Raw genomic sequence first — 26,876 nt, forward strand, 5'->3', positions numbered from 1 at the left:
GTATTTACATGATTTCCTTTTTTATTGGAGAAAAAGGAGCTGTTTCCAGTAATTCGTCCGCATACAAAATACTCACATTCCCATTTCATAAACGAAGGACTTGGGTGTAAAACATGGTGAGTGACATATTTTGTGTTTACCAATTTCAGAAGGCTTCACTGAGTCCTATGCAAATTGTATGACATTGCAATTTCACTCGAAAATTGAAGGATGGCACATTTTACTTTGTTACTCAAAAATTACCAAATGTCACTTACCATGTTTCACACCCGAACCCTTCAAATACTAATAAGACTTGAAGCCATATGCTATTGTACATAAATATAATGCGGAAAATTTGTGATGTAAATAGAATTACTCCCTCGAGCTTATCGTGTGAAATGAAGGGGAATCGGGGGAAACCAATATAGGTGATAGACTGGGGTACCTGAACGCATGGGATTTCAACCATTGCACTGGACAGAGGGTTCGAGACGAGGAGGTAGGGGAAGTAAACAGAAACCTTCCCTTTCCGCGGCCCTGCAGTACCTTCTTCCAGCCTGCCTGGCGATCCTACTTAGGGGTGAGAAGCACGTGAAAGCGTGAGATCATTGATCTATTACTGATAGACTCACTACTCCTCAGTGCACGTCACTGATTCCTTGCAATTAACTTAAACAAGCAGAAAAGCGGCGTAAATTAAGAAAATGCAATTACAAGTGTTTTCTCAAATCCTTCCCTACTGGAAATTTGTCAAATACCGCACTACTGCTTGAAACGTATCGTTTGCGATACCTAAGATTTTCCCATTTCACTTCAAAATGTTATATCATAACATTTTCTCCTTAATACTGGCAACACTGTATCAGCATAAGGTGCAAGAACCCGGTTCGTCCCAAGGCAATAAAATTCCAATTCCAACATTTCTGCTTGTTTTTACACACTGAACACGAGTAACTTCTGTTCTAGATAAATTTAAAGATAGCTAAATATTAACATTTCCTTTGACTGTTTTATAAATCTTTTCCTCAAAGCTGCATAAACACACATTTACCAGTTCTCACTGTTTCGCTCCACGTGTCTCGTCCGTTTTTCCTGGTGATGCCACCTTAACTATTTATACCGCAGATGTGTACATAAGTAAAAACAAAGGCAGCAAATATTAAAACCTTGTCGTTGATTACTTCTCAGAATACACAGTAGCAGATAAGAACAGCACTTACAATTGTACCCATTAGCAGGAGATTCCCCCTCCTCTTTCCCATTATTTTCTGTACATGAACTACAAAATTACGACAGACTGCCTCAGGTTGCACAAATCCTGTTGATACAAGAGTCAAACATATAATCTAATCGTTTACGTCTCTGATTGGCTAGCTTATTCCTATAATACAATGTTGATTTGAACCAAGCCAGAGAAAAGGTTCTTCCTGGTTTCGTGCACAAATATATATATTCTACGGAGAATAAAAGAAAGAAATAAGCGAATAAGTTTACTGGTATCTGCTTAGACACTTGGTCGAACTTAAGAGCTCAGGTATGTACAGTCCTTGTGACGGGTTCTTTCAATTAAGTCTCAATGGGGAAGTATATTCAGCAGTTTAAAGATTGACTGAACATGACCAGTGGTGGCAGAGTCGATTTAGGTACTGGCAACTCGGGCACCGCCAGAGTTGCCAGATAAAAATAACACTGGTCAACAATGAAAATGCTTCGGAGATAAAAGTAACCAATACTTACTAATTTGAGGGTGCTAATAACGAATATATTAGTTTTTGAAGATTGGTTCGAGTTTCGAAGAAATACATTATCGCCTGATGTGCTCCGGCGTGCAAAATAAGGGTTCGTGACAACAGCGGCTGTTTGCGTATTTCAATAAACATCCATTGTTTGACGGTTAGCTTTATCACTATCCTTATCGCTAGTGGTGCCCACGAGACGGGACAAGCGTTTCAAAATTCGAGACGAGACGAGACGGCTCGTGAAAAGTCTCGTCTCGTCTCGAAATTCTCAGAAAAAATACAAACAAAATAATTAATCAGTTGCGAATATTTATTTATTCGGAGTAAAGGATATTCTTTGGAAACCCAAATCAGCGTCTATTACATAAAAAAGGCTATCTTATTTAGTTTTTATACTCTTCCAAAATCCAGTATTACATCCATTTTTCAATGTATTCAAGCTTAGTAATTTTAATCTGTAATAGTACTCCAGATAGAAGTACTTTGCTAAAATACCGATTCAGATATCTATCTGTATAAAAATATTGTGAGAGAGAAGTATTCTCGACAATTTCTTTGAATGGAAAATTTATGAAAAATATTGTAAACCTTACGAAAATTACGAAAATTGCGGGCTTTGTTTGCTTTTCCATAGTAACGAAATTTATTATTTGTTTATCCTTAAAACATCTTAAACATATTTAACGCCTTTAAAGTAAAAACTACTGCTATAACGCACATGACATTTCCCAGTCGAGGGAGAATCCCCTCCCTTCAAAATAATCGGCGAAACGAGAATTCCGCTTTCGCCGAAATTTTTACTTGGATGGGAAACATGATATAATGCGTCACTGGGTAATTGTGCGAAACGGGATTCGGCAAAAAGGGAAGACATGGAAACTAAAATTGGAGCAAGAAAACACCTGAATTCTGTGAGGAAATGTAATCAATTTGTGGCATAACTTCCCTGGGTGATCGTTATCCTCTCCTGCTTGTCGCGGCGCTTCGGCACGAAAAATTGCATTTATTACTGTTGGTTCGTTCGCAAGCGACACTTCTCGCTTTTCGCCTGTCCTGTGTTGTTTGTCCCATAGGTCAGACCGAAGTAATAAGTGACCAGACCACATAAGTAACAACCTATGTCAATTTCCGAACCTAAATAGCACGATCAGCTGCACGTGTCGCTGGGAAAATATATTTTTTATCACTGCCCATATCAACATCTCATTTCTAATTAATTTCTTGTGTCGGTTAAGCATTCTCTTATTTCTCCATATTTCTGGATGTTCCAAGATTTCTTCGATTCTTTAGCAAGATCTTTCGAGTTATTTTTGTAAGATTCCCCCTCGCAAAACGTAATTCGCCACACGATACCCGTAACGAATTTGCCCAGTTGAAAAATCCTGAAATTTCCTCAACAACTGATACCCCAAGGGCTTCCTTCCATTCATCATTGCGCCAAACGATGTGGAGGTAGCCACTGCCATTATTTAGTGTAGGTCCTCTTCCAGCCTTATTGGGGACAATCGTCATAAAATTCTCGCCAGCACAAACAGTTCATTCATTGCGATCCCTCTTCTCAAAATCAACAGCTCCATCCTCGGTACTGGTTGCAAACTCTAAAGATTTCTCACCAAAAACTGGTAATAGGCCAATATATTTTAGTTACATACTCTACGTTGACGTAAAGAATCTATATTGCCTGAAGTCAAAGAAGTAAAAAGCGACATGCAAGAGGCAAGAAGCGACGCCTGCCACTTGGAAACGAACCCTCAGTAATAAATATAACCTTCAGAACCGAAGCGACATGACGAGCGGGACTTGACCGTTTTCTAATGTAGTGCATTGTGTCGCCTCTATCCGATGGTAGCGCGTGCGTGGGGAAAGCCTGCTTAGAGACTAAAGGAGCTTGTGTCGCTTGTCACTTCGGTGCGAAAACCTTGTGTCGCTTGGAGATTCCACCAATCGAACGCAGGCTTGCACGGCGTCTCATGCCACCAAGGTGTGCAATACTGCTGTTGATGGGCTAATTCCCAAGCAGCATGTGTCGTGTCGCGTGTCGCTTCGGTTTGAACTCTCTCTTACATGAAACCTTGCAACTGAAGCGACGCAACAAACTGTTCGGGGTCGATTGTCGCTTGCGTGTTGAACGGATTAGACCGTTTTCTGAATACCGTGCGTCATGTTGCCTCGGACTGTGAATGCTTGCTAATAAACTGAAGTTGCCTGTGTCACGTGTGAACTACCATGTCGCTTGTCACTTCGTTCTGAACGCTCCCTCAAGGGAGCTTACAGACCAAAGCGACACGCGACAGGCGACAGTCGACAGGCGAGAAGTGACAAGCAACCGCTTGGAATCGAACACTCAGTAAATGTGACCTCCCGAACCGAAGTAACACGACAAGGTGTTCGTGTTCTTTATCGCTGAAACTTAATATCGTGCATAGTGTAGCCTCGGTCTGTTAGTTGGTATGCATACTATGGGGTGAATATTTGCCTATATAAGGAAGGGGCCCGTGTTGATCGTAACTTCGGTGCAAACTCCCCATGCGGCTTGTCGCCTGTCGCTTGTTGCTTCGGTCTGAAAGCTCCCTTAGTGTACGATGGATAAAAGAGTTGATTGAAGGCAGAAAAACAACAAAGTAGATTTCATTCTCTACCTATTGGTAAATAACAAACATTATATTAAATACTAGCTGATTGCCCGTCGTTGCTCGGGTATTTATTTATCCCAATCTTCTATTAAACAGGAAAACATTCAATTCTAACTATAGTGTAAAATGAACTTGGAGTTGAACGGCATTGGGAGTGTCACTATTCATCTTAGCGACCCCGAAAACTATTGATTCCACACTAATATCGGTCGTTTTACATTTCACCCCCTTCCCACCCCCTTCCCTAGGTGTGCCAGAGGTGTCTTGGAGTTGAACGGCATTAGGAGTGTCACTTTCATCTTAGCGACCCCGAAAACTATTGATTCCACACTAATATCGGTAGTTTTTTTTAATATTTACATGTCACCCCATTCCTACTCCACCCTTAGGGGTGCCAGGGGTGTCTTGGAGTTGAACGGCATTGGGAGTGTCCCTATTCATCTTATCGACCTCGGAAACTATGGATTCTACACTAATATCGGTCGTTTTCGATGATTATTTTTAAATATCACCCCTTTCTCACCCCCGACCCTAAGGGTGCCAGGGGTGTCTTACTCCCACAGTATTTCTTTCCATAGTGTAGTTCATATGTGTACTAAGTTTGGTCACCGTTAATGTCACCAATTAGCTTAGCAACTCCAAATACTATGGATTCGACACTAATCTTGGTAATTTTTGACATTTTAATTTTCACCCCCTCTCAACCCCCATCCCGATAGGTGATGAATTTGGAGTTGAACGGCATTAGGAGTATCGCTATTCATCTTAGAGACCCCGAAAACTATGGATAACACACTAATATAGGTCGTTTTTGCTTATTTTTATATGTCACCCCCTCCCCACCCCCACCTCCAGGGCTGTCTTACCCCCACAGTATTTCTTTCGAGATTTCAAGTGATACGCGTACCACGTTTGGTTGAAATCGCTCCAGGCGTGGAGAGTTATGCCGGAACAAACATACACACACACACACACACACACACACACACACACACACACACACACATACATACATTTTATATATTAGATTAATGTCCTTATGGTTAACGAACCTTATTTATTCTCACTATACAGTGAACAAAATATTTTAAGGTTTTACCCACTTTCGGGAATAATATTTTGTGATGTCTTCCAGTTTCAACTTTTGTTGGCATAATATCTTGCTTTACTTTTACGAGACGAGACGGGACGAGACAAGACGAGACACGAGACGAGACAAACTTATATTTTCGAGACGAGACGGGACGAGACAGACCAAAGTCTCGTCTCGTCTCGTGGGCAACACTACTTATCGCTAGCACGTGATCGCTGACCAAGAATCATCAACCACATCACTCTTCAGTTTGTATTGAAGATTTTGCCAGGGGAAACATGTTGTTACGTGTTCCAATTTGAACTCCTGGAAATGGTCGTGGCGAAATTTTGTGTGTGTTTGTGGTGTAATTTTTTATCGTTTTATGACTGTACTGACCAGAAACTTGTCGCGTAAGTGTGTTGTGGTGGTGAGATATTAGATGAGTGTGTGGTGTTATTTCTTTTTATCGTTATATGACTGTACTGTCCAGAAACATGTCGAGTAAATGTGTTAACAGTGCAGACAATTTTTGTTGTGTTTGCGGCGAAATACCAATCATAAAGAAAGCCTACCACTTGTACTTTGGTTGTAAAGGTGGAGATATGGACAAGAAGTGGGCACCACACATTTGTTGTAATACGTGTTCGACAAACTTGCGGGACTGGCTACATGGAAAAAGACCATGCATCCCGTTTGCAGTTCCAATGATATGGAGAGAACCGACAGATCATACTTCAAACTGCTATTTTTGCATGGTTCCTCCAATTAAAGGCCTATCCAAAAAGAAAAAGTGGACTATCACTTATCCCAATATTCATTCAGCTATTCGTCCTGTGCCACATGCTGAAGAACTACCTGTTCCACAACCTCCCGCATCGTACTCCAGTGATTCATCCAACGAAGATCAAGAGGCAGTCAAACTTGACGCAGGAATGCCAAATCCTGTTGCAGATTCCTCGTCATCCATCGATCCTGACTTCTCAGCCAACATATCATCATGTAATCGCCATCTGATCAGTCAACATGAATTAAATGACCTTGTGAGGGACCTGGGGTTGTCAAAAAGTGGCGCAGAACTACTGGCATCCAGACTCAAGCAGTGGAGAGCTCTTGCTGACGATGTTAAATTATCCGTGTTTCGGACACGTCAGAAACCCCCTGGAAGAGTATTTTTCAGTGGAAGGTGACATAGTGTGTTGTAAAAATGTGACTGGACTTATGAGTAAACTTAACATAGAACATAATCCCGATGAATGGCAACTGTTCATAGATGCATCAAAACTAAGTCTGAAAGCTGTGTTAGTGAACAATGGAAATGTGTTGCCATCAATCCCAATCGGTTATGCAGTGCACTTGAAGGAGACATATGCCAACATGCAAAAACTGCTGAAAGCCATAAATTATAACGAATACAATTGGAATGTTTGTGGCGGCTTCAAAGTTTTAGCCATACTTCTTGGCCTGCAGCTCGGCTACACAAAATACTGCTGTTTTACATGCGAGTGGGATAGCCGTGATAAGGCTTCCCACTACTCAAGGAAAGACTGGCCACTCTTTGGAGTCAGGAACAAAGAACGTTCAACATGTTCCTTTGATAGCTCCCAGCAGGGTTTTACTTTCTCCTTTACATATTAAACTAGGTTAAATCAAGAACTTCGTTAAAGGTATGAACCAAACCAGTGATGCATTCAAGTATATTCTGCGTAAATTTCCACGAATTAATGAAACTAAAATCAGGGAGGGAATATTTATTGTCCCTCAGACTCGAGAACTCCTCAATGATCCTAAATTTGACGCACTGTTAGAAGATAAGGAGAAGATTGCATGGGACTCTTTCCGAAACGTGGTGACAATTTTTTTGGTAAACGTGCAGGCTAAGAATTATAAGGAACTAGTGGAGCACCTAATATCTTCCTACCAAGCAATGGGGTGTCATATGTCACTAAAAATACATACGTTACACTCCCACATAAACTTCTTCCCAGGAAATTGCGGATCAGTCAGCGATTAACATGGGAATATTTTCACCAAGTTATATCTACAATGGAGAAACTATATCAGGGCAACTGGAGCAAGTCTATGCTTGCTGATTATTGCTCGACAATCGCCAGAGATGTTTCAGAACCACAATACAAGCGACAGGCAAAGAGGGGCCATGTGTAATATCCATGTAAGTAATGTTTTTATAACTTCCATTTTGTACACGTGTTAATTTCCTATTAACACCACATAACACATATTTCTTTCGATTACATTTAAACTCGAACCAATTCAGCATTTTTATTATTATTTCCGTATTCAGCACCCTCAATTCCATAAGTAAATGTACTTTTCATTTCCGAAGCATGAAAAAAGTTAAAATTTGTTGTCCAGTGCTGGGTTAGGTCATTTAAAAAATTGGACAGTTAAAATAATAACAATAACAATTACTGTTTTAGGAAAAAATATGCATTTTTGTATGGCCTTTATGCGTATCCTAAATGCAACTACCCCCAGGAAATATGTGAGTACCTCTGCTTTACCACATATTTATATTTTTCTCTGGTGCCCTGACATCAAGATTGCTCGCTGCCAGATATGTAGGTCTGGGGGCCTCATGCTTATTGGAAAATAAATATATTAATGCAAGGAAATGAAGTGCAAATTGAAGTTGTATAAGTTTGGCAATTATTCTTTTGAAAACCACTTCATGCACATGCAAGCCAGGGACGTCATTTAGAGGATACCGGGGCACTGGCCCCAGAAACGTCCACGTAGCGACTAATTTTTTTTTTTAGAAAACTTGTCAGTAGATCGCAATCCGTTTCTTCAATATGTGTGTGTGTGTGTGTATGTGTGTGTACTTAAATTTGGTCTCCTAAACACATTAGTTTAGTTACGTCCCTTATGTAAGTTAATCAGGATTTAATTTTAAAATAAGATTAGAAGCATATTTATAACCATGAGAGTAACCAAAAAGACACTGCAAGGGCAAAGTAAGAGTAATTCCCAAATAATTCGTCTGAAATAACTTTAATCTTATGTTCCTTTTCGACACTTCTGTTTCCCATTCACTAAAATTTACTCCACCTTCTACACTGAAAAAATCGAAAGTGGCTTGGCAAAGAAAAATACGCTCATGTTGTTCGTGACACATCATTTACTTCCATCAGTTTGTCTGGCTGAATGGAGCAAAGAAGTAGGTATAGATTTCCGTGAGAATGGAATCCCTGTGCAAAAGTGCCCTCCCCCACTATTTGGTTCAAATGTTCTTATTCTGCCAGTTTCACACTCGCTTATAGAATTCGCGCGCAAACAGCAACCCTCAGACCCTGAAAACACAATACTGATATTAGTACACCGGAAAACCCAGACGGATTGGATCTTATTCTTATTGTTCCTTTTTCTTATCGCAAGAGCTTCCAAGACTTGACTCAACGTGGAAGATAACAACATGAACATACTTATCTACGTAATTCACTTTTATTTTGATCGATGCATCTCTTATCGTGGACTTGAAAACTTTCAGTATTAGCTGTTAATTTGAAATACATTTCTATTCTTCTCAGAAATGAAATTAAATCTTTAAAAATAACTTGCATTATTCTCCATTTACTGTAAGAACGAAGTTAATGCACAAAAACAAAAACAAAAACAAAAACACGTGACTTCTGAGGAATAGTCCCTTTTGTAAATTCTGGTTTTGTTTTCAATGGTTTATTTTCCATGTTGCTGCGTTTACCAATGGTAAACCAACTTTTCTCACAGTGGTACCAGATGTGCGATTGAATCGGAACAAGATATTATCTTTCTCTTTCACAATGGCTGGCAACAGTGTGCTACACATTGCTTTAAATCCCTCGCTTTCTGTGCATTGTTCGCTTCATTCAATAGTAGCTAAGTGCTCTGTATGACGATTGTTTAACTTTAAACGTGCATTTATTTGCATATGTTTTACTGCTGAGATTTCCTTGTGAACAGTGTTGAATGCAGCCACTTTCCTCTAAGAGGACATCAAACTTCACGGAGCGGGTTATCATAGGCATCAAATTATAATGCTAATAAAACAATACTAATATTTTAAAATTGTCCCTTACTTCTAGCATTATCACATACTTCTAACAGTTGGGCTGAAAAGTTCGTAGGCTGACTCATAGATGGCGTTACTAGAATTAAATCCATGTGATTTTTACTTAGTACTAACCTTCAAAAGATACGTGTATACATTTCACAGCTGCCGGATAATTAGTTCGTGAGATATAGCATTGTGAGTGAAGCAGCTTTTGTTATTGTGAAAAAATGGATAAAAAATAATTTCGTGTGTTAATAAAGCATTGCTTTTCGGCGAAAAAAATACTGTTGAAGCCAAGGCTTGGCTTGATAAACATTATTCGGACTCTGCACCAGGAAAATGAACCGTTGAGAAGTGGTTTGCTAAATTTAAATGAGGCGAAATGAGCATCGAAGACGAAGCACGCAGTGGACGCCCCAAAGAGGCTGTTACCGACGAAAACATCAAAAAAGTCCACAAAATAATTTTAAATGATCGTAAAGTGAAGTTGATCGAGATAGCTGAGATTATTACATAGCGTTGTTGGAGCGTTTAAAGGATGAAATCACGAAAAAACGGCCCCATTTGAAGAAGAAAAAAGTGCTGTTTCATCAAGACAATGCACCGTGTCACAAATCAATGAAAACGATGGCAAAATTATATGAATTAGACTACGAATTGCTTCCCCATCCACCATATTCTCCAGATCTGGCCCCCAGTGACTTTTTCCTGTTTGCAGACCTTAAAAGAATGCTCGCTGGAAAGAAATTTAGCACTGATGAAGAGGTAATCGCCGAAACTGAGGCCTATTTTGAGGCTAAAGAGAAATCGTACTGTAAAAATGGCATCGAAAAATTGTATGACCGCTATAATCGTTGTATCGCCCTCAAAGGCAACTATATTGAATAATGAAATCGAATTTTGTCAAAAAAATATTTTTTACTATGTTAGCCTACGAACTTTTCAGCTCAACTGTTATAACACAAAGAGATATGGCTACTGAATGTTGTGTCAGTGTAGCAACTGTGAAGAGAATAATTCAGTGGCACAAACTGACTGGCACCCGAGAAAAATGCAAAATTGTGGCAAGAAAATCAAAACTGCGCCAACTGATGACCGTTTTCTCCCCAGAAAAGCAAATTAAGCCCCAGGTGCGCGTCAAGTATCTGAGCGCTCAGCGAGCATCGTGATCGCTCAGCTACTTGACAGCCAAGCGCTGCTCACTTGATCGCTGAGCGAACTTGAACCTTGCTCGCCACAGATTTGAGCCACAGAATATAGCGTTTTTGTGTCTCGATCTCGTGAGGCAAAGGGAAGAAGAGGAAATCTGTATGAGTGGCGGGCGACCAAAGAGGAAATATTTATGATAAACTGAAGGGCTTGCGATATAGTGCAATTAGAGAGGAAGTTCAAGTAACAGAAGGTGATGTAATATTCCAGTTTTTGTAATTGTATTAAAATTTAAGTGTTGCTTGTTTCAAATAATAAATACTAAATATAAACCGTAGTTTTGGAAAGTTGTGCAAGGGTGTGAAAATGAAAATTTCGACAGTTTTGTTCACATCAACTATTCTATTTCCATAATTAACAGCTTTTCAAACACCGAAGTCTTGTCCACTCGACGCAGCCACATTCATCACAGATTATTCAAAGGCACTGATATTTTGATCAATGAGCAAACTGCGTCAAGTAAATGATGTGTCTGCTCAACGAGCGAAAATCTTGTTCAGCGAGCGTCGCTCAGATACTTGACGGGCCACAGGTTAACCGCTCTGGACGTGACTCGCAAACTGGGGGAAAGGGGAGTAAATCTGCACATGTTTATGTTCATCTGAGATTTCTAGAGGCTGGAAGGAAAGCCTGCAAACATCCAAAGAAACGCTTCTAACAAAAGAATTGCGCAGGAGCCCTCTAATGTGGCAAGATCGTATCGGGATTCGGACTATAGAAATCTGGAAAAAGGGTTCAATATGTGCGAACAAAGAATGAGCCAACAACTTCTGCACATTTGCAACTGACCGCAAAACACCCCGTGAAGAAGATCTTTTCAAGGTGTTTGATCCACGAAGGACTGAGAACCTTAGTATAAGTCAATGTCAAGATTAGAAGCAACCAGCACACAAGGGTGGATTAAAGGTAGGGCGGAGGTGTGACCGCCCCCTCTGAAGCCCTTTAGGGGGCGTCATACAAGAGTGGAATAAAGGGGAACGGAGAGGGCGTACCACTCCAGAGGGGCGACAGACCCTTAAGGGCATTATTTTGTTTCTTCAATAATATGCACGGTTGAAATGTAATAAGGCAAATATTGTGGTATTTTACGAAGAACTACCGTTATGGAGGAACGTAAGCTTAATGGCGAGTGACTAAAATCGGGCGACTAGAGACAGGGGGCGAACAAAGATAGGAATGACGTAACGTAAGATAGGGCGACGAATGATAAGGGCGTGACAAGACACGGGGGGGGGACGAAAGATAGACGACGAGATACAGGGGCAAACAAAGGTAAAGATGACAATGGAAGGGGGAGGTAGACGACAAAAAAGAAAGGGGATGACCATATTTACTCTTCCTGAGTGAAATGTTATTTGTCTCAGGAGGGGTAATTGAAGGGGGAGGATAATCACATTTTTAAAATTAGCAATGCGGTTAAAGATTAATTGATTCTGTAGTAGTAGAAAATAAATTCTGACAAAGGATAAAATTTCATACTCGAACAGTTCCAACAATGCAAGAACAAGCTCGATTGTTGCGGAATAACGAAAGGGGGATGCGCCCAACATAGCTTAAACGTGTTGAAAAGAGTTGAATAAATTGATAATTTGAAGAAAAATAAATTCGGATAAAGGATAAAAAACCTTACTAGAACGGTTCCAACAATTCCAAAGGAGAAGTCTAAAATGCATTTGTATCTAATATATACATTCTATACCTATAACTCTCGAACGCCTGGAGCGATTTCAACCAAACTTCGTACACGTATCACTTGCAATCTGAAAAGAAATACTGTGGGGGTAAGACATCCCTGGCACCCCTAGGGGTGAGGGTGGGAAGGGCGTGACATGTAAAAATAATCGAAAACAACCGATATTAGTGTGAAATCCATAGTTTTCGGGGTCGCTAAAATGAATAGTGACACTCCCAATGCCCTTCAACTCCAAGTTCATCACCTATCGGGATGGGGGTGAGAGGGGGTGAAAAATAAAATGTAAAAAATCACCAGATTAGTGTCGAATCCATAGTTTTCGGGGTCGCTAAGCTAATTGGTGACATTCACGATGACCAAACTTGGTACACACATGACTTACAATCTGGAAAGAAATACTGGCACCCCTAGGGGTGGTGGTGGAAAGGGGGTGACATGTAAAACAAGCAATATTAGTGTGGAATCCATAGTTTTCGGGGTCGCTAAGATGAATAGTGACACTCCCAATGTCGTTCAACTCCAAGACACCCCTGGTACCCCTAGGAGTGGGAGTGGGAAGGGGGTGACATGTAAAACGACCGATATTAGAATGGAATCCATAGTTTTCGGGGTCGCTAAGATGAATAGTGACACTCGCAATGCCGTTCAACTCCAAGTTCATGTTACACTATAGTTAGAATTCACTTTTTTCCTGTCTAATAGAAGACTGGGATAAATAAATAACCGAGCAATGCCAGGTAATCAGCTAGTACATATATATATATATATATATATATATATATATATATATATATATACGAACAACAACAGGGTATTTTAATGCTCTCAACAAGACATAACCCAGCCTCCCTGATGGCATAATCTTAATATTATATATGGTGGAGGCAAATAGTGGTCCGTGCACCACTTCAAACTGCAAGTCTAATTCAGATTAGCCTATCTGTGCAAAACGTGGACTTAAAACAAATTTCAATGCATACTTCAACAAGATACAGCCTGAACAGGAAAGCATGGAGTTATAGGTCAATCTTTATGAAATGAAAACTTTTGTATTGACTATTCTTTTTAATACTTGCAAGAGCCACATTATTATCATATGCAACAATAGCAAAAAGAATAAACTCACTTGCAATTTACTTCAAAATTTTTGGAGGTTTCTTTTGTTACAGTAAATTTCCCTTTAAGCTACGGAATATTTCGAGGGAGGAGAGCACATAAAAGTTGTGTGAGGCCAGTGTCCCTCTGCACCCTAGTACAATAATAACAGTGATTAGTGCTCTTGTCTTCAGTGCATGTGATCTTGGGATCGATCTCTGGCGTAATGTGCACACTTTCGGTGAAAAAAGAAAACTAGAAGAAGGGTGGTTCAGGTCAAGTCAAGAATGGCTGTAGTCAGAAATCCAACCAAAGGGATCAGGGTGGATGCCGCCTTCTTTGGTCAGTCTGCCAACATTACTCCCCCCCCACCCCCTACCCACAGCAAAGAAGATAAACAACCAAGTAAATACTCGTTTATGATCTGTGACCTCCAACTACTCAGGCAACCCTTGGAATCTGATGACCTCGGCCTTAGAGAACTTAAGATTCGACCCCCTCCCCCACCCCTGCCTCTCACTAGTTGAAGCTGTAGCCTTACATGAACTCAATCTACAGATCATCAAATCATTATTTGCCTCAGTCTCCAGAGACATAAATCTAAGAAGTTTATTTAGGCATTGGCTTTGTCCTCTCGCGACTTCAGAATCCAAGATTTATTTTGACTAAAGCCTCTCTCTGACAAGCCTCAGCATACAACCTCCAATTAGACTTTGGCCTCTGACCTCAGATACCTCAAACCTCCAGTATAGTTGGGATTTGATTTTCCAACAACCCCATCCTTCTAAATTGACTATAGCTTCCAATGTCTTAAGCTACCATAGGTCCCTGCATCCAAATACTTCAGTTACTAAGACTGCATCACCCTCTGAACTCCAAGTTATGCCTGGCCTCACAGGCATCATTCTTCAAACTCCAGTTCTGTATTGACCTCTTCAGCCTCCAAATGCCTCATAAGCTTTAGCTTCTGACATTAGTTTCCACATGTCTCTCAGGCTGACCCAGAAAGCACAGCAAGTTTGCTTTATGCTTGAAACTAGCATTTCATGTAAAGTGAACAAGCTTGCTGCAAGTATCGTGCGTACTGAAAGTCGTGATCAACATGTTACAAGAAGGAAGTAAACTGTACAAAAAAGAATCTAATATATGCCTGTTAAAGTACATACCTTTATTAGTCTTCAACATAATCACATCTAAATCGACATATTTTTGCCAACGTTCTGGAAGTTTGAAAATTCCTCTGTTGTAGAACTCCGTTCGGGCACATCTGAGTATTCTCCTAACGGCAAGTTCCACTTCCTTGTTGGTGTCATATCTGTTTTCCCGCATGTGTTCTTTCAGAAAAGAAAACAAGTGAAAGTCAGAAGGAGCCAGATCTGGACTGTAGGGAGGATGTCGAAGGAGTTCCCACCCAAATCTGGCAACTTCATCCATCGTTAGCTGTGCTGTGTGCGGCTTGGCATTGTCGTGTTGGAGGATAACACTATCCCTGCCAGGACGTTTTTCACGAATAGCACTGTGCCCTACTCCAACAATGTGTGAAAGTTCCCTAACCAAAACACGCCTGTTCCCCTGGATGATTTCCTGGACGCGAGCCATGTTCCTGTTGTTCGAGGCAGTTCTCGGGCGGCCTGTGCGAGGGAGATTACTGATGTCTGTGTTTCCACCTCTAAAATGTTTTATCCATCGCCTGATGCTACTGGCAGCCATACACTGATCACCATACACTTCCTGCAATCAGCGGTGGATATCTGATGCCGATGCACCTTCCTTCAACAGAAATTCAATTACTGCACGCTGGCGAAACGACGTGTCAAACGGAGCCATTACTCGGTACTCGCTAATGCGCATACGTACTGCGCTGATCACCCCACTTTCAAGTGTATGTTGTCACAATAGATGGTTCTAACTGTCTTATACAGCGCATCGCTCTACATGAACATTTACGTCTGAAAGAAAAAGTTGATCACGACTTTCAGTATGCACCAAGTATATAATGATAAGTTTGCATCAGGCTTGATTCAAGCCACCTACAGTCCAGCAGAATTAACTTGAGAGAAATGGCCGCTCTGTGAGTGATGGAACTGCGGTTGAATTGGCTAGAGCAGGGGACTTCCCGCTGTAACGGGAAAACAGAAACTCTAGAGTAGAGTTTGTAGAGTTTCCGTTGGCCCGTTACAGCAGGAAGTCCCCCGCTCTAGCCAATTCGAGCGCAGTTCAATCACTCACAGAGCAGCCATTTCTCTCAAGTTAATTCTGCTGGACTGTAGTTACTACGTGTCAAAATTACAGCAAGCTTTACATGACACCAAACATGCACAAAAGCTTGTCAAAGTCAAATGTCAGCTAGATTCAAGCTTGCCAGATCCAACTAGCTTTGACAAGCTGCAAGCAAGCTACTGCAAATTTGCTACAAGCTTTTATGCTATCTATGGAAGGTAAAGCTGATGCCTGTGCACATTAAGTTGTACAGTGGGATCCATGAGTATTAGGATGCAAATTGTTCATCACCTCATCATCATGTTCGTGCACTTAATTTGACCCAATAAGAGCTTCAAGAATTAGGTCAATTTGCTGAGCAATACTAGTGGATCCTACTGTACCTCATACTGAAGTAGCTGGTCATTTTCTTAATTCCTAATGAAAACTTGAAATTCTGCACCACATTGCCATCTTAGATAATCAGCTGAGTTGATTCATTTGTCAGCGGCAGCTGGCAAGTCCAAATTTGGTGAAGGGCTAGTAGCAAAAAATGGGGTAATAGAAAAATTAGATCAATAGTTATCAATGAGATTTCTAATAAGTATGTGAAATTATTGATCTAATTGTCTGAGATCTATTACCCCATTTACTTCCTACTAGCCCTTCAACAAATTCAGACCCACCAGCTGTCACTGTCATTTGCACCCAATTATCAAAAGTTCAGTTTCTTTATAGACATGTCAGGTAAATCCATTTCTAAGGTGCTACTTTTCTCATTTCACTGAATATTTGAAATATTAGATTAATCAATCAATTATCTTATAAAATATATACTGGCACATACGTGAAGGCTACAAATGTTGGGTTAATATATACATTGCTGCAGCAAGAATGGCACTTTTGCATCGACATCTCAAATACACATGTCATTTGTTTTATATTCTTACATTTTGTTCAATACATTTTGTTGAGACACTAATTTTTCCGAAATAAAATATTGTAAGAAATGGTTTACTGCCTTCACTTAGAACAATCATATGAAAGATAAAGGAAAACTTAATGAAACTGTTTATTTATGAATGCATATCTTGCCCCTTTTCACACTCAGGGATGGATCAGCCAAATGAGATGCTGGAACTTAACGATTTTGTAAAACGGTTTGGATGGACAGACTATGTGATTTTTATTGGGATGTTGTCTATTTCTTCCATTATTGGAATTTTCTACGGCTTCTTCGGAGGAAGACCGAAAACTACAAGTGAACTCCTGATGTCCAACAGAGAGATGCAGACTTTTCCAATGGGGATGTCACTTATTGCAAGGTGAGTTTAAATTCAGTCCTGAACTCAGGCACTATTTGCTTGAACATGTGCATGTCATGTTATTTTGTTATTTTGCATCACTTTTCCACCACTTTTGGCTAATTGCAATGATGAGAATGAATGACGAATAGATGAAACTGATGAAGCAAGGGTGCCCGCAAAGAGGAGCTGTGGGAGGGGGGATTCTTGAGATATGGGGAAAACTTCATATAATTCAAATAGTGAAACTGTAGTGTGCAAACATGGATGAGGTGTGTCATGAAAGACAGCAGATTAACCCTTATCCAGGCAACCAGTGCCTATCAGATACTGTTGATTATATTTTTTGTCACATACTTCAAACGATACTTCTTGCGAACGTGATATTTTTGACATTGTTTCTCTCTTTTTCCTCATTTCACAATATTTGACTTTGTTTGATAAAGTAGGTCAGGCGTAAAAAAATATTTTGCATTTCACTTACGTAAATGGGCAAGCAGTGTTTGTCAGATACAGTGTACAAACAAAAGTTGTAATATTACTTGAATATGTATTAACAAATGTTTAATCAAAAATAAAGTATTTAATAAGACATCACTTAAAAATATTATTACCGATATAATATAAAAAATGAAAAATATATGAGCAAATAAAACAATTTCCTCACACTACTTTCCGGCCTAACATGTTTCATATATGCTGCAAAAATTACAACAACATGCAATTATGATGATGATGATGATGAATACAAGAATTATGGACATAACAATGATGATTAGGTTAAATATCATGTTACTCGGTTGTTTCCACATCAATGAAACATAAAAATCTTGCATTACAAGGGCAAGATCCATTTAAAACAATGCAGTGTCTGACAGACACTGCTTGCCCGGACGCGTTACAAGAATAGCTTGCCCGGATAAGGGTTAAGTGTGATATGTCCCATCGTGAAAAAGTACAAAAAGACAAAGAACTGTTCATCATCAAATTGATAAATGTTTATGGAAAGGAAGCAAGTCAAATCCAGTTCCTAGCGGAGTCAAGTCTGAAAGTGGCAACAACAGCATGGTATTTTCAATTCAATCTCAATTTTCATGATTTGTAATAATAATAATAATAAAATGTAATTCATTTTTGTGGAATAAAAGATGTGATTGTGTAATAAATATTTGTTTACTTGTATTTAATAAAAGGTAAATTTTTATTTGAATGTTTTTTTATGACTCAAGGGCAAGATATGTCCCCCAGTGCTCGAAGTGGAAATTCTTAGTTGGGGGAAAGATATGGGGATGCTTTTATGGATCAACATGGAGAAAATGCAATGGATGGGGGGATGCCTATACAAATTAGCATAGTAAGGGATGCTTTATGAGAATTTTCTTAACTAGTGGTAATAGAACCACTCCACACTTCCCCCACTTTGAGCACTGTTGCGGGGGGCAGAGAAAAAATCCTGGGTTTCATGACACACCCCATCTAAATTTTCACACTACAATTTCACTATTCAAATTATATTCAATTTTCTCAAATATCTCAGGGGGAGAAATCCTGGGTAGTCTTGTGATGAAGGGACACTAACAAAGAAGCGCATATAATCAAGAGACACGGAAAGAGTTACTCTTAGAACTTGCATATACATTATTTTAATAATCATAAAGATGCTGCATGACAATTACACCGTAACGACACACTCCTTCCTTTTTATGACTTTTCATGAATGTATGTGTTAGGGAGATTTCAGACTGAAGCGACAGGCGACATGTGACATGGGACAAGCAACATGGAGATTTCACACTGAAGCAGCAAGTGACAAGCAACACTGGCCCCTTCAGTCTAAAGGAAAACTTTCACTGCACACCCGAGAAACAGACCGAGATGACACAATATTGACTGTCTGAACATGCAAATGACAAGCGACATGTGTACTTGTTATGAAATATGACAAATAAGAAACTTCAAATGGAATTTTATTTTCAGTTTTATGTCTGCAATAACTCTTCTTGGAACGCCATCAGAGATATACAATTATGGAACACAGTATATGGTTATTATAATTTCATATATACTTTTGACACCAGTTACAATCTATGCATTTCTGCCAGTAATCTACAATCTGAAACTTACTTCAGCTTATGAGGTATGTAATTTTATAGCGTATTCTGAACAACTGAATTAATTTTGTTACCTGTGCCATAAATTTACAGAATAGGGTAAACGATCCTATTATTGGCACACATCCAATTATTGGCACTTTTTTATTCATGAGGCGACATTAAAATTTTGGAAGAAGTACCTGCAAGAAGTTGTATACAATGAAAAATGCATGATTCAGATAATGTGTCTTGACAGTTTTCCAGTTGATGATGACATTGATGATTTAATTGCTGCAGTCAGTTTTTGAACACTCAATAACTGTTCAAATTAAACAAATTTTGTGTTCTACAGTAGAAAGTTTGTAATTAATTAGGATTATTATTATTATTGTTACTGCTATAATGCTTATTTTTATTTATAACTGAAAATGTAAATATTGTTTAGCTTTGAGGACAGTTAAAGGATTCATATATATACTTAATTTTGTGATAATAATTGGACTTCATGATGCCAATAATTGGGGGAAAATGTGCCAATACCTGTTACTTACTTATGTTAATATTTCGATTCCCCACTATATGAAAAATATATTTCCCAAATGATAAACAAGGTGTGATTTTTTTGTATCATATTCAACAAGAATAAAGAAAGAAAATTGCATTTTTCGTAAACTGTGTGCTTAAAGTGGCAATAACTGGGTCGATTAATGGACAAAATTATTGAATTTATTATAGATTGTAATGGAATATATGTCTCATTAAAGAGGCAATAGTCTAAAATCAGTGGCGTATGCTGAGACCAAGATCAGGGCTATCTCCAAATATAGTAGTGTTTGAATTTTAAATGAAAATGTGTCCGGCAAAAAAGAGGGGGGGGGGGCTCTTCCTCATTAATTTTGGATTTTTTTGTTTACATCGATATCTTGCCATTAAAAACAACAATAGTAAGCAATGGACATAAACTATTTCATGCTTATTTATAAAGAGGAGCGGTCTATAACATGCAATATGTAGGACCTTCATGCGAGCATGAAATAATAATTAACTTTTTACCTTACTTGAAGGTAAACTCCATTCTTCTCTCCTTTTCCGTGAATTTTTTTGTCACTTTATCGAAGAATGTGTCCTCACATGAATTTCTGATGTTGATTAGAACCCCTTTCTCAATAGACATTATAGCTAAATTGCTAAGCCACGCTTGTCCCTGTGTTGCTCATTGTGGCCCCTAAATGCACATTCTTGCTTCCCCAGAAATGCTATTACATCAATTAATCTTCTTATAATAATTCTGTTTTCCTTCACTTTTTCATTATGCAAATTGTCAGCAATCTTCTCTTGCAAATTCAAGGAATGATCAATTCTTTGAGAACCGAATGTCTGTAAGTTACTGAACGGACGTATATGACTAAGTGATTTTTGGTGTTTATCGCAAGCAGTTACCAAATAGTTTAAATTACTAAATCCTGTTGTATTCTAAGGACTTTTGTCGGTAAAAAAAAGCAAACATGCCCAGCAATACGACTTATTAAGTGCACTCGACCCAGTCAACCAAAGATATTTTTGGTAGCTGGTCTCGTGAAAACGCCTAATATATACCTTGTTTTTGTCTTTCTGCACAACTGTAAGGTCCGGAAGAGGTGGAAGAGGCCTACCTGTCTCTATTATTTGTATCCTATCCTCGTAAGGAAGACGTGAGAATGGCGTCTTGGAGACAAGTTCGGTGATTAAATCCATTTTCACACGCTCACGGAACAAAAACACAGCACAACAAAAGGATTCCCATCCATGAACACGATACGCGGGCGACACAAAGAACTCGGATCTCGGACACAAGTTTGACCATATATCCCTTCCTTTTGCGGAAACCACCACCGACCCGCGTGGTTGAAAACACGTGCGTGAATGGTTGCTATGACAACATGGATTGTTTATGTTGCCAAACGTATTTCATTGGGATGACTCGGGCCAAAAACCCCACCGCGAGGGCGAAGGTTTTGACATTTTGACAGCGGGGGGAGGTGGGAGGGGGTTTGCTTGAAACAGAAGTAAACAGGATGGCAACATGGCTGACGTCATCAGAATGTCCCATATAGCTGCGACCGGCTGCGACCACAGTCGAATTTCATGGAGAAGCAGAGTGCCACCTTCAGGGGAAAATCACTAAATTTGGGGGATTTATAATGCTTGTATGTGACGAAATTCATGGAACTGGAAGAGAGACAGGCAATACTCGAAGGGATGAAGAGGGGGGGAGGTGATGTAATTTTCATGAGGCATCCCCCTAGCTTGAATAATTTGCATTGGCACCCCCGCCTATATATTTTTTTCCAGCGATTTAGCGAATTTCGTATTTCCATTGTTGGCAACACTACAAACATTGCCAGGATGCAGAGAAGTCTTCACTCTCCAGCGCTCGGGGTTGGAAGCCAGCACCAGGGACCACCCTGCCAGCACAAATACGTCATGGGTTGAAAGGACCGCCTGCTGGTTCAAAGACTTTATCCTCAGACGAAGAAGCCTGGCGATAAATAAAGACGACCTTACACTAGCGCTTTCCCCCGTGGTCGTTACGTGAGAGTGAAGCATCGGTTAAATTTGCTAGTCTATTATTTCCTGTATTTTAATATGGGCTTCGGCGATAGCCTAGGTAGCCTAGAATATACGTGCCTGTCTAAAATCTAAAATCTTATATTTACATAATTTTGGGAGAAAATTAATATGAATGAAAAACTTTAGCATGGAGCATAGGCACCGACTCCATGGGGCTTGAGGGGGCTCAAGCCCCCCCAATGTTAATGATGTGGGGACAGAGCCTCCCAAATAATTTGCTAAGAGGATCTAATGTATTACTTTGCTTCTCTAGTAAAGTTTACTCTGAATTGTGCCATATGAATTTAACTTTTAATACACATTTGAAATGTTCTAGACCATCAAGGCTGAGACCGCTACACCATCAACTTTGGGGGCGGGCTATGACCAGAGACAGCAAAACACATGAGGGAGGTTATCTAAGTGTCCCCCTCCGATTTCCATGAAACGTGGCAGGTGTATCGAGGAGCCCAAAGGAAGAAATACGTGTTTTTTTTTGTTTGTTTTGGCTAAGAAAAGGGTTTAGGGAGCAAATCCCCCTCAAATGTCAAGATAAGGACAAATTGAAGTGGGGATCTGAGCCCTGTGTACCCCTCCGATTCCCATGAAACTTGGAAGGTGTATAGAGGGCCCAAAGGAAGAAATACGTGTTTTCTTTGTTTCAGCTAACCACGCTCCGTTACCCTGCTCTGGTCCGTCTATTGTTATGCCCATGCCTATCCGGGAACAACGGTGTCGATGAATTCAGCATCTCTCTACAATTGTTCTTTGTTTGGTACCCACAATCCTACAGTTCTGTGCTGTGTGTGTTCCAATTATATGTGATTGTTCTTCCTATGCCAGATTTACGTGGTTTCGGGGTCAGATCCCCACTTAAATTTCTCCTCATCTTGACATTTGAGGTTTTTCCCCCCCTAAAATCGTTTTTGAGCTGAAACAAAAAAACATGTATTTCTTCCTTTGGGCCCCCCTATACACCTGTCAAGTTTCATGGAAGTCGGGGGGGACACAGGGGTCAGATCCCCACTTCAATTTGTCCTCATCTTGACATTTGAGGGGGGGTTGCCTCCTCAAACAGTTTTTTTTTTTTTAAATGAAACAAAAAAAACACGTATTTCTTCCTTTGGCGCCCTCTATACACCTGCCAAGTTTCATGGAAATTGGAGGGGGACACTTAGATAACCTCCCTTGTAAGTATATAATTATGAGTATTGTCAACAATTAACATTTTTATTAAAGAGTTTCAAAAGACAATGTGCATGAACTATGGGAGTGGATGGGACGTTCAGGCTACAAATGGCTCTCACATGACATTCAGAACGAGATCGTTCATATATTAGGGAGATCTGTTTTGCACTCCATGGTAGCAGATATTAAAAGTCGGGAATGTGAACAATTGACATTCTGCATTCTAATTGTGAATAAAAATTTTGATATTTTTGAGGAATTCATGGTCTTTTATGAGATTCCGAACACTGAGGCCAAAACTTAAAAAAGGGAGGGAGTGAGTCATTCATTAATTTATTTCAGTGATCAGAGCCCCTCCAATAATTTTGACAAGTCGGCGCCCCTGGCATGGAGTTCAGAATAAAGAAAAATGTGGACTTTATATAGGATAATGTCTAATAAAAGTGTCTGTTAGTAGTTAAGACAATACATCAGTAGTTATGTATGTGTATAGTACAAGCCAATTTTTGTGTATTTAATATTATAATTGTGAATGATTCCTTTATGTGCCAGATTGTTTATTAAATCTTATCAATTAAGATAACAACTGATTATGTTAGTTGTTTCAAATTTGGTATCAGTTATTTGCATTCTTTGCTCTTTGTCAGACAAATTAGATAAAATTGTTAGATTTTTCTGCCTTTATAATCATAAATATATAATTGTTGGGATTCCATGGGTTCCATGATATGGCTGCATTTTAGTATATATTTGTGTATGCATGTTTGAGTATTTTCACCTGTATTAATGTCAATATTTTAGTCTGATTATTGGTACAGTTATTTCATTAAAATCAATATCTTAAATAGAGCAATAGATTTGTAAGTTCTACACTAAAATAATCATAATTTTGGTCATGAAATTTGTAATTAAATAAATAATATCAAAGTATGTGTAATTGATTGTGCCTTTAATTTCTTTACAGTATCTCAATTTTCGATTTAACAATGCTGTAAGGCAGATAGGATGTATCTTGTTTGTTCTGCATATGGTGAGTGTTTAATATTGTTAACATGCATTTACAAATAAAATGTAACAGTTAACGGGAAGAAATACTACAGCTAAAAATCTCCCTCCCTCATTTTCTCTCCACACTGGGGATAAAGGTGGCTGGAGCATGGTGCCGATCACATCATCTCCACAAATTGCCAAGATTGTAAATATGTGGGCCCTAACTCTACATCTCCCAATACACTTTCATCTCATGTTGCAATGTTCTGGAGCGGAGGAGGGGTAGCTTCACTATCGCCTGTTGTTAACTAAGTAAAATGTAATATTAAAATGACTTGACTGACTACTGTAAAAAAATGTATGTTACCTATTGTTGTGATGAATATTAACTTGTCATTTATTCATTCAATTTTTTCCAAAATTATATGAATTACCTTCATGTGAAAGATTCTGTCTATAATATAAATCCCAACATAAGAGTGATATTTATTTTATTTCATTTTTAGGTCTTATATATGTCTGTGGTAGTATACACACCAGCACTTGCCTTAAGCCAAGGTAATGGATGACTCTTTGTATTTACTTGTTCTTTAAATGTTATGTGGAATACAAATATATAAAAATGTTTCATTACTGGCTATACCTGGAAAACATATCCCAAATATTACCCAACTCCCAAGAGCACTATACAATGGGTACACAACCTGCTTCAGGAGGAAAAGGCAAGGAGAACACCAAGAGACTGCCAATTAGGTCGGGGATCACGTCAAGGCACGAGAGCACAACAGCTGCCAGTCGAGGAGAATCCACTACAAGATCGTCAGAAGCCGTGGGGACCAAGCCAGGGCCTGACCAGACATGAGACTCCTCAGGCCAGCCAGTGAGACCAGCGACCAGCTGACCATTCCAGCGACCAGGCTTGATCCAGAGAAAATGGTGCTAATCCATTCACCATAAGCTTCTCTCCTTTATATTGGTCTAATTGATCGTGAACTAAATAAACACAATTAATTTGTAATTGTGTTACTTTAATTTACTGCTCTACCTCTGACTCATTGCCTGCTGGTCAATGGGTCCTACCCTCCAATACAAAGGGTGAAATCTGGTACAACTAAGGTTTAACGACCCCATTTAAGTCTCCAGGGACCCACCCTGATTAGCATGGTGGAGGCGCCGGGCAGGTTCCTGGAGAGTTTTCAATGTATTGAAGATGTACACCACACAGAAAGCACTAGTGAAAAGAAAACTTGTAAGAATTGAAAGAATTGCAGTTAGGGCTGAGCAAATACCATTTTGAATTGATACTGATGCCAATGTTGATAATGTTACTGATTCCCACAAATAGTGATTACCTCAAAATTGTAACAATTCGAAACAGTGCAGAGTATTTATAAATTTTAATCTAAATATTTGTAATTTCACATTTTTTTAGGTGGGTATGATGGATATATCTGTCACGCCCACTAGTTACCCACAGTGGGTATATCTGTCCTCGACATTCTCTGGCTCATATCTTCTGCGTATAGTGAGCTATTGGCCTGCTTCATTCACGATGGAGTTAATTCGCATATCTGACATGAGATGTCACTCTTCAGAATCTTCAGAGTATTTAACTTGGCAAAATAAAAGACCATGACTAAAAAATAACTCATCAAGGTGTTCCATGCCACCCAATTTAATCTTATTCATGTGAATTCCCCCACCACTTAAAAACATTTTAAATCTTGTTGTTGTTACTAAGTTTATGATAGTACAGCACTAATTGTTTAACAATGTTAGGTCTAAGCAGATTCAACCTTATATAGGTGTGTTTCATGTACATTACAAACTGTTGCATTGTGGCTTCGAGCAGCCATGATTAAGGTCCGTTCTTGTAAGCACGTGGAATTCAAACAGGTGTGCAAGATATACTAACACAGACATTCATGATTTAAAACAAATGTGGAATTGGTGCAGATGTGACAAAAACTACACGGTGGATATTTCCTTGCAAACGACAAATAAAATTGGCCACAAACATGGTGGCTGTGCACATCCTGGCATCACATGAAACTCACCTACAGTTCATCATGAATTTGTGTCCAGGAAAGATAAATCAATTTTCTGTACAACTGATGTAAATTGTATCTAGTTAGTACCTGGTGAGTGGAACTTTATCTATTGTAACTATGAAATTAAAATCTGATTATGGCTAGCATTTACAGTAGAGGACAAAATTTTTAAGTTAATAGAGTGTAGTGGAAATAATCAAAGGGGCTATATTTGCTAACAGTAAAAATTGTGTCAACTATTGTTTCTTTTTTATGCTCATTTATCTACTGCAATACATTGAAAAACGTTCAACTTTGATATAGGAATAAGAAGAAATTTCATAGAAATCTAGAAGATAGTACTCTTAATTTTTGGTAGGAATCCTAAAAAATAGATAATATTTAGAAAAAACTCATGGTGATATTTTGAACATAACATAATGTTATCAGTATATACAAGACACAATGACAGAGATACAACATTATCTAATAAGATGTTGATAAATAAACTTGAAAATATTGATAAATTCTTAATACTCATTGTACCTAGGTATACTCTTCACTTCATTCCTTGTTAAATAGTTCTTCAAATGTAATGTTTCTAAACTTTTACATAATATATTGTAATGCAATCCAATGTAATGTACATTAAACTATACAACTTTACAAAGCTAAAATACATACTTAATAATAGTTTTTCCTTACTAACTATAATAACAACATTTAATCTAATATGTATTCTCCCTTTAGTTACAGGTCTAAATACTTACATGATTGTAAGTGTTATTTTTCTAGTCTGCATATTTTATACCTCAGTGGTAAGTAGCATTTATTTCATTACATAAAATACTTTTTAAGAAATAAATAAATGTTTAATGTTTGTGAACTCATTTGAACATTCATGAATTCATCGTTTCATTGCTATATTGTGATAAAAATGACATAGATATTTAAAAATTAACACACAGTAATCAGGTTAATGAACTTGGATAAGCTATTTTCATTT

General features: G+C 38.9%; 1 protein-coding gene across 2 annotated transcripts in view; it reads left to right on the top strand.

Moving 5' to 3' along the window:
• The first annotated feature begins 1,407 nt into the window (after positions 1 to 1,407).
• LOC146005270 (sodium-coupled monocarboxylate transporter 1-like) overlaps positions 1,408 to 26,876 on the top strand; it is a 64,433-nt gene continuing 38,964 nt past the window's right edge. Inside the window, exons 1-6 of one of the 2 annotated variants that reach the window (XM_083144383.1) lie at positions 1,408 to 1,516; positions 16,788 to 17,001; positions 18,958 to 19,117; positions 23,815 to 23,880; positions 24,347 to 24,398; positions 26,621 to 26,688. In XM_083144383.1, the coding sequence (XP_083000509.1) occupies positions 16,790 to 17,001; positions 18,958 to 19,117; positions 23,815 to 23,880; positions 24,347 to 24,398; positions 26,621 to 26,688 (558 nt within the window). In that variant the 5' untranslated portion in view covers positions 1,408 to 1,516; positions 16,788 to 16,789. The remainder of the gene's footprint in view (positions 1,517 to 16,787; positions 17,002 to 18,957; positions 19,118 to 23,814; positions 23,881 to 24,346; positions 24,399 to 26,620; positions 26,689 to 26,876) is intronic. The other variant, XM_083144384.1, reaches the window with a different exon arrangement.

Source organism: Lepisma saccharinum, chromosome 23 (assembly GCF_977018435.1).
Source record: "Lepisma saccharinum chromosome 23, izLepSacc3.1, whole genome shotgun sequence".
Taxonomy (NCBI): Eukaryota; Metazoa; Arthropoda; class Insecta; order Zygentoma; family Lepismatidae; genus Lepisma; species Lepisma saccharinum.